The sequence below is a fragment of the Meriones unguiculatus genome, chromosome 4 (assembly GCF_030254825.1).
Source record: "Meriones unguiculatus strain TT.TT164.6M chromosome 4, Bangor_MerUng_6.1, whole genome shotgun sequence".
NCBI classification, from domain to species: Eukaryota; Metazoa; Chordata; class Mammalia; order Rodentia; family Muridae; genus Meriones; species Meriones unguiculatus.
Window position 1 is genome coordinate 77108826 of NC_083352.1, and position 8934 is coordinate 77117759.

The 8934-nt window shown below is 50.2% G+C and overlaps 1 protein-coding gene across 1 annotated transcript; it reads left to right on the forward strand.

Moving 5' to 3' along the window:
* Nucleotides 1-511: 511 nt before the first annotated feature.
* Nucleotides 512-7565, forward strand: Zp3 (zona pellucida glycoprotein 3). The gene is made up of 8 exons (XM_021649319.2): nt 512-820; nt 2957-3075; nt 4618-4721; nt 4804-4981; nt 6003-6120; nt 6419-6510; nt 6623-6759; nt 7352-7565. The coding sequence occupies exons 1-8, from the start codon at nt 512-514 to the stop codon at nt 7558-7560; spliced, it is 1266 nt and encodes a 421-aa protein (XP_021504994.2). The 3' UTR covers nt 7561-7565.
* The last annotated feature ends 1369 nt before the right edge of the window (nt 7566-8934 follow it).

Here is an 8934-nt window from a genome sequence, read left to right on the forward strand (position 1 = left end):
GAGCACCTGCCTAGCATTCAGAAAGCAAAGTGTGGTAACCTCCCATTCCACAGGAAAATGATTAAAACGTGAATAGGAGCCTGGTGTGGTGGTGGTCCAGGCTTTTAATCACAGCACCTGGGAGGCAGAGGCAGGCAGGTCTGTATGAGTTCAAGGCCAGCCTAGTCTACAAAGTGAGTCACCAGGACAGCCAGGGCTACACAGAGAAACTCTGTCTCGAAAAATCAAAAACCCATTCAAAACAAAACAACAAGAAAACCCCCTAACCAACCAAAAAACCAAAAACCTTGACTATGAACCACGTGAAGTATCTTTAGATGACAACCGGTTTCTGTGGCTGGTTCAGATGGGGCTTGAGACCACAGGCCTGATAACGTGCTGCTGCGGAGCTCCACCTGAGGCTGAGGGAAGTAGAGGAACTTCAGGTGGGATTGAGGTCCATCCCGTGATATAAGAAGACTGGGCAGCAGCAGCACCCTGCTCTGCACCCGGTCATAATCCAGGCAGCAGCATGGGGCTGAGCTTTCGACTCTTCCTCTGCTTCCTACTGGGCGGAGGCCCCCAGCTCTGCCATCCCCAGCCTCTATGGCTCTTGCCGGATGGAACCCCCTCCCCAGTGAGGTCCTCATTATCGGTGGAGGTGGAGTGTCTGGAAGCTGAGCTGGTGGTGACTGTCAATAGAGACCTTTTTGGCACGGGGAAGCTTGTGCAGCCCATGGACCTCACCCTTGGCTCAGAAGGCTGTCAGCCTCTGGTGTCCACAGATACTGACGTGGTCAGGTTCAAGGTCCAATTACATGAGTGCAGCAGCAAGGTGCAGGTGAGGCTGAGTGGTCCCTTGGCTTGGTTAGGGGAGTCAATGCTGGGAGGTGGTCTGGTGAGGGATGGGGTGGCCTTTCACTGTGGTTAGGAAGCGGCCACCAACAGAGAACGGTGGGGGAAAACTCCAGGCTCTGCTGGAAGCCGGTGAATTTGGTTGGTTTCAAGATAAGGTTTTCCTTTGTAGCCCTGGCTGTCCTGGAACTCACTCTGTAGACAAGGCTAGACTCAGAGACCTGTTTGCCTCTGTCTCCCAAGTGCTGGGATTAAAGGCGTGTGCCACCTCTGCTAGCTTCTCACTCTTGATTCTCCTGAAGATCTGTGGTCCCTCATGAAGAGAAGACAAGGGTGATGGGGACAAGTTTTGGAGAGGAATGCAGAGGGCAGCTCAGGTACTTATCAAAGCCATGCCTGGTTAACACATTGCCTCAAATCCTGCACTTACGAGGTAGAGGCAGGAGAATTGGGAGTTTAAGGATAGCCTTGATTATGTGAAATACTCTGTACAAAAAACAAGTGACGGTGGCCTATGCCTCTAATCCCAGCACTCAGGAGGCAGAGGCAGGAGGATCTCGGAGCTCAAGGCCAGCCTGGTCTACCCACGATGTGAGTTTCAGGACAGCCAGAGCTACATGGAGAATCCCTGTCTTGAAAATCAATGTCTCAAAAAACCCGTGAAGACCTGGGCCTGTTCCTGATTGGGAAAATCAATAGCCGGTGCCCAGGACTTGAATCCAGGGCCTTGCACATTCAAGGCAAGCAACTCTACCACTGAGCTGCACACCCCACCCCTGAGCTTGGCTTCTTGAGAGGGTCCTGTAGTTAATAACTGCAGCCTTTGCTTCCGCTGCTGCTGGACTTGCAGAGGTGCCCCATCATGCTTGGCAGGCTATGGACTAAGATGTATGGGGCAGATGACATTATGACAACCTTTACTCAGATGAAGACCTTAAGCATGTCAAGTGGGTTGCAGACATAGCTCAGTTGGTAGAGTGCTCACCTAACAATCATAAGGCACTGGGTTTGAGACCCAGGACCACAAAAATAGGATGTGATCTCGAATGCCTGTAATTCAGCACTCGAGAGGCAGAGCCAGAAAACTTAGGAGTCCAAGGTTATCTCAGATTACACAGCAAGTTTAATGGCAGCCTGAGCTACCTGAAAGCCTGTTTCAAAAAAGTTCCACAGTGGTGTGGTGGTAGGCCCAAGCAGATGAGGCTGAACCTGGGAGACAGGTGTCGGTAGACCTGCCCGATTCCTCACCTGATTGCAATTGCTTCTTCCTGCACCTTCCAGCTAACTGCATATAATTCTGCCTTTGTTGCATAGCTCTAGACGTGTTAAAAGAACCTAAGGGAGCTGAGCAGAGGGGTCTCGAGGGGTCATGGGGGGGTCATGGAGGGGCAATCCTACCAGCTATAGGCAAGTCCTTATCTATGTCAGGGGACGTTTTCCAGAGGTGCAGCTGCTTTGGGAGTCACCGTGCTTAGCACAAAAGGCCAATAAATGTGTAGGTGGCCTAAAGTAGACTTCGGTGGAATAAAATTTTGTTTTACAATTCAAGTAACCCTACCCGCAGAGGATAGCAAGTTTGAGGCCAACCTGGGCTCAACTTAATCTCATAAACTAATAGCAGCTGTTAAACTTTTTTTTTGAGACAGGGTTTCTTTGTGTCGTTCTGGCTGTCCTAGAGCTCATTCTGTAGACCAGGATGGCCTCAAACTCGGAGATCCACCTGCTTCTGCCTCCTGAGTGCTGGGATCAAAGGCTTGCGCCACCAAACTGCTGTTCAACTTTTTAAAAGCTTTGATTGATTTTTTTTTTATGTGTGTGGGTGTTTTGCTTGTATGTATGTGCACCTTGGGGAGTGGTTGTATTCCCTGGAATATGGATTATGAACTAGGATTATGAATAGTTGTGATCCACCATGTAAATGCTGGGAATTGAACCCAAGTGCTCTTTCTCTGGGTTCACTCTCTAGCCCAGCTCTGTAATTTGTTTACTGGCCAGCAGAGGGCGTGTTGAACTGCACCCTCTCTGCTTTCCTAGGCTGGATTCTCTGTACCCTCCCCTGGGCGGAGCAAGCACCCAAAGGGTGTGTGGTTTGGATCTGGTTAAAACTACACCTTTGCTTCAGGTGACAGAAGATGCCCTGGTGTACAGAACCTTCCTGCTCCACGACCCCCACCCTGTGGGCGGCCTGTCCATCCTGAGGACTAACCGCGTGGAGGTTCCTATTGAGTGCCGCTACCCCAGGTCAGTGAGGGATGGGCTGCTGGGCTCCTGGATTGGATACAGCTGCGCACAAGCAGGACATTTGTTCTGCAAGGAAAAATGCTTTGCAGCTATGATTATTGTCCCCTGTGTGAATGGTTAGGTAGCCTGCTGAGGAAAGTCTGAGCCAGATGTGCGCTAAGCAACTGATTGCCCTTTCGGGGGAGTAGAGCTGAAGTGGAGAGACAGGATTCTATGAAGCCCAGGCTCAAATTCAGATCCTCCTGTCTCCATCTCCTAAATCCTGGGTTAGGACTTGTTGGCTAGACAACCTGGTTTTGTTTTGTGTTTCAAGGGATGACCTGAAATTCTGTACTTAGCTGGCCTTGAACTTGATCTACCTCAGCCTCCCAAGTGCTGGGATGCAGGATGGAGTCAGCATGCCTGTGTGTGTGTGTGTGTGTGTGTGTGTGTGTGTGATGTGGCCTATGAATGCTCCACAGTAGCCATGGTTACGGAAGGTGAATTTTATAGATGGCACTCTTGTCACAGCACTGAATGTGCCTGGCTGTATCACAGTCTGGCCTTGGCTCTGCACGAGTCTTGCGTTATGTCTCTGCAGCTCCAGCTCCAGCATTATAGGCATGGCCCTCATGCCCAGCTCAGACCTCCTCTTGGGGCTCTAGGCTGGCATCCTTGATTGTGTTTGGCGGTGGTTTTTTAATGTTTGGTTTGGGGGGCAGTCTTAACTACACAGATCAAGCTGGCCTCATACTTGGAGTGATCCCCTCCCTCCGGCTCTCTGGAGTGCTGGGGTGATAGGCCCGTACCACAGTTATGCAGGGTGTTTTGCTTTTGTTCATTTGTCTTGTTTCATTTTGTATGCTTGGACTAGCCTGCCATTTGCTTTGTAGACCAGGGTGGCTTTGAACTTGTGATCATCCTGTCTGGACATTGAGTGCTGGTATTACAGGCACATGCTACCCCAAATGGTCTGAAATGCTGAGGATGGAATCCAGGGTCTAGGCAAGCACTCTATTAACTGTGACCCCAGCCTCCATTTTGAAATGGAGCCAGAATGGGACACTCTTGTTCTTGCCTTAGTCTCCCCAGTACTGGGGGTCACAGCCATGCCTGGCTTGTTTGTCTTTTACCAGGGACTAAATTGATGAGAGACCAGCTTAGTAATAGAGCTTCTACCTCCAGCCCTGTCCATCATGCTTCAATCTGTCCCCATGGTTGAAGTGGTCTGTCTGGTTCTCAGGTGCAGGCATTCAGTGGGATTAAGAAACAGGTCCAAACAGGGCGTGCGCACCTGTAACCCCAGCACTCGGGGAGGCAGATTCCCGGAGTCCGAGGCAGGCCTGGTCTACAGAGTGAGTTCCAGGACAACCAAAGCTACTCAGAGAAACCCCGTCTCAAAAAACAAACAACAAAAAAGAAACAGGCGCAGCCTTTGGGGACCGTGGCCTGGCTACTGAGTTGATCCTATTCCAGAACTCTAACAGGGCAGGGATGTGATAGGGCCCCAAGCCACAAACTGCGCCGGGATCAAATGGAAGCAGCTGGAGTTTCTCCTCGCAGGCAGGGCAATGTGAGCAGCTATGCTATTCAGCCCACCTGGGTCCCCTTCAGCACCACGGCGTCCTCGGAGGAGAAGCTGGCGTTCTCTCTCCGCCTGATGGAAGGTGAGTTACAGGGCTGGAGGAGTTGGTAGGAGGGACTCGGATGCCTCTCGGCAGTCTCCAGCCCCTGTCTGTGCCCCTTCAGAGAACTGGACCGCTGAGAAATCTTCCCCCACCTTCCACCTGGGAGAGGTGGCCCACCTCCAGGCAGAGGTCCAGGCCGGAAGCCACCCGCCACTGCAGCTGTTTGTGGACCACTGTGTGGCCACACCTACGCCAGACCAGAACTCCTCCCCCTATCACGTCATCGTGGGCTTCCATGGGTGAGTCCTGGACTCCTTTCTAGGAAGTCTTTTTATTGTCCTTTAAGTATTTTATTAGCGCATATGAATTGGGCGTGTTTGACACTTTTATGTGTGCAAGTTTTGTTAACCTCCGTGTGTGTGTGTGTGTGTGTGTGTGTGTTTGAGTGTTTGAGACAGGGTTTCTCAGTGTGACACAGCCCTGGCTGTCCTGGACTCACTTTGTAGACGAAGCTGGCTGCAAACTGGGATCCACCTGCCTCTGTCTCCCCAATGCTGGGATTTAAAGGTGTGTGCATGTCCACAACCAGTATTACTGTTTTCTTTTCCCTTCTGCTGATCCCCTCTCTTTAACAAGTTCCTTCTACTTTGTGTTAAGACAGACAAGGTGGTTTGTTTGTTTTTTTTGAGTGTTTGGGATTACAAGTGTGAGCCACTATGTCTTGGTATGACTATTAATCTTGGTTATCAACTTGACATACTTTCGAAGAGGGATCCTCAATTGAATAAAATAAAACTCCATGGGATTGGCCTGTGAGCATGGCTGCAGCATTTTCAGAATTACTAATTGCAGGCAGGCTTGGTCTGTGTAAGAAATGTAACTTGGGCTGGAGAGCCTGCTCAGCGGTTAAGAGCACTGGCTGCTGTTCCAGAGGACCCAGGTTCAATCCCCAGCACCCACATGGCAGCTCACAACTGCCTGTAACTCCAGTTCCAGGACATCCCACACCCTCACACAGACATACATGCAGGCAAAGACCAATGCAAAATAAATAAAGTAACTTGAGCAAGCCTTACGTTAAGCAAGGCTTAACTTCAGTTGAAACTGTACTTCAGTTCCTGCTCCAGGTCCCTTGAGCTCCTACCTTGGTTTCCCTCAGTGATGAACTGCAGCCTGTAAGCCAAACACTTTCCTCTCCCCACCGCTATTGGTCACTTTTTCGTCACAGCAACAGAAAGCAGACTAAGGCTTCCAGGACCCTTTTGTACGTATTGAGGTGGCCTAGCTGCTAACTCCATTCTCCACTTCTTCCCTTTCAAGTTGCCTTGTGGATGGTGTATCTGAGAGCTTTTCTGCATTTCAAGTCCCTAGACCCCGGCCAGAGACTCTCCGCTTCACAGTGGACGTATTCCATTTTGCCAGCAGCTCCAGAAATACGGTAATGGCATTTCCCTACCTCCGCTTCCCAAAATTTAGGATTAAAAGATCTGCCTAAGAGCCAGGTGCAATGGCACACCTATAATCCCAGCAACGGAGGCAGGTTTTTGTGAGTTTGAGGCCAGCCTACAAAGTGAGTTCCAACATAGCCAAGGCTACACAGAGAAACCCTGTCTTGAAACAAAGATCTGCCTACTTCTGCCTCCTGAATGCTGAGCCACCGCATCTGGCTTCCGGCAAAATCTTTGAAAACATATCGTCACATTTTTAAACTCGGGCTGCTCACAACTCTATTTCAGATCTACATCACCTGCCACCTGAAGGTCACCCCAGCTAGCCAGATCCCAGATAGGTTCAACAAAGCCTGTTCCTTCAACAAGACTTCCAAGAGGTGAGCAATCCAGATTCTGGGGATGGGCCCATCCAGGCACCCCTCCAATTATACAATTGGCAAATGTCTTCCTCTCCTGGTGTAGCTAAGTAAGCCTTGTTCTTCCTCTAAGCTGGTTGGCAGTAGAGGGCAGTGATGACATCTGTGACTGCTGTAACCAGGGCAACTGCAGTTCAAGCTTTTCAAGGCCCAAGTTTCTCCAGCGAGAGAGCCAGTGGCCCAAGTTGGCTTCCCGCACCCGCAGGCACGGTATGTCCCAGGGTGGGAGATGTTTATTCCTCTTTCTCTTTAAGACATCTGTCACTTCTTCCTTTTTCTCCAGCAAGATGGTTGACTTCAGGAATGTCTTCTGGGACTGATAATATCTTGAATCTCCAGTGGGAGAGTGCTGAGCCTCTCTTCCCAGTGGCTTATGAGGTAGCTCTTGTCAACCCTTAGATTATCTCAAGACATCATGGAGTGCTGGAGAGTGTGTGTGGCTGGTTGGGTGATAATTTATTCAGTCCACCGAGAGAGCAAAAATTCAATCCTTGGGAATTTTACTCTAACTTGTGAGCCATCACTTGGGGTTCTCATCAGTCTTCCCAGCCCTGGAGAGGCTAAGGCAGGAAAAAAAAATCACAGTTCAAGTACAGCCTGGGCTACATAGGGGAAACTGTCTCAGGATACCAAACAGGAAAGCCTGGGAGAAAGGCTCAGCAGTTAGAGCCTCTGCCCAGAATCCCGCAGACTTGGGGTGGTTTACCAGTAGAGCTCTTGCCTAGCATCCCTGAGGACATTGGTCTGATTCTCCAGCGCTCAGCAGAAAACAAACCCTTCCCTGTGTCCTGTTCTTTCACAGTGACCGATGAAGCTGATGTCACTGTGGGCCCGATCTTCCTGGGAAAAGAAAGTGACCAGGCTGTGGAGGGCTGGATCTCTTCTGCTCAAACCTCCGTGGCTCTTGGCTTGGGCCTAGCCACAGTGGCATTCCTGACCCTGGCTGCTGTTGTCCTTGGTGTCACCAGGAAGTGTCACAGCACTTCCCGACTTGTATCCCTTCCGCAATAAAAAGAAACCAGTTTGAGTGTGGTTTAGTCCTGTGTCTGAGGTGGGGGTGTGGGATTGGTGAGGGTTGCACAGGGGCAGGGCGGACCGGAGTGCTGCATGTCACCTGTGCTGACAGCACGATGCAGGAAGAACAGCTGGACTTCCATCGAGCAGCCATCCAGATGGTGAGGCTAAGCCAGTCTCCACGCTTACGTGGACTTGTGCTTCCTGCTCGAGTAACATGTGCAGCCGGGACTTAGCCATGTGATGTGACTCTTAAGGACATCAGTACATTGATGGGAGCCATTCAAAGAGGGAGGTAATGTGGGCTCTGCTGGAGAAGGTTGGAGTTGGTCATCTCCAGATAAGATAGCCTTTCTTTGTGCTTCTTCTATGATGATAGACTCCCTTTTCTCAGCGGGGTTTTAAAAGTCTCCCCTGATCTGGGTGACCCCAGGTCTTGGAAGGAGCCTCTCTTAGCCCTCAGGCAGATCACAGGCCAGACCCTTCCCTGATAAGGAAACTGCTCTAGCAGCATCTAGGAATTTCTAGAAACTCCCTACCATGCTTAAGGATCTTAGTCCAGCAGTGACGTTCAATTGTTCTTGGAGATCCCCACCCAAGTACTGCATTTTCCTCCTTGTGACAGGACCATTTAAGTAACCCTGATTCCCTGGCCCCAGCGAACCAAACATTTTCACCTTGGAAAGCCACTTCTCTGTCCAGGGTTTATATTGCTCTTGATTTCACATGAGTAAAAGTTCCTTCTCACCTCAAGCCTTCTGAGATTCCTCATTTATCTTTCACTGGATGGTGTCTCATTGGGCCTGGGCCTTTCCAGGTGTGGGCCTTACCAGGCCTGTGTCTTGGCTGCAAGACAAGGCATGGGTTTGGGCCTGCACCTCTGCCATGCTTAGCACAGCAGCTTAACCAAAAGCTAGTAACACTTTGGTATCACCATAAGCTTTGGAACACAGGAACTTCCATTGCCACAGGTGACCTCATGCTAAGAGCTAAACTAACACTGTAGAAAACCTTTTCCACACCCTGGCTTAGTGCACCAAGGCCTCACCTACAGCGGTCTAACTGCCCCTGAGAAATGGAACCCCCTTCTCTGTCTAGTAGCCAAACTCCAGAAAAAAATGTTCTACTTAAGTTGTCAAAATTTTAGTTCTGGGTGTGTGTAGAATTTTGGAGGTGTATTTTATGGGCTCTGAGAAGAGGTCCCTTTGGTAATTGAAGGCCTTAGAAGGCTGTCTTGGATTTTCTTTGGTCTCATGACTTTGAGAGCTGCCTCGGCATCTCCTTTTTGTTCCCCCTAACTCGGTTCACTTCCATCTCCGGTGGGAACCATTGCTTTCCCTCTGTGGGGTTTGAAATTCCATGTAGTGGGCT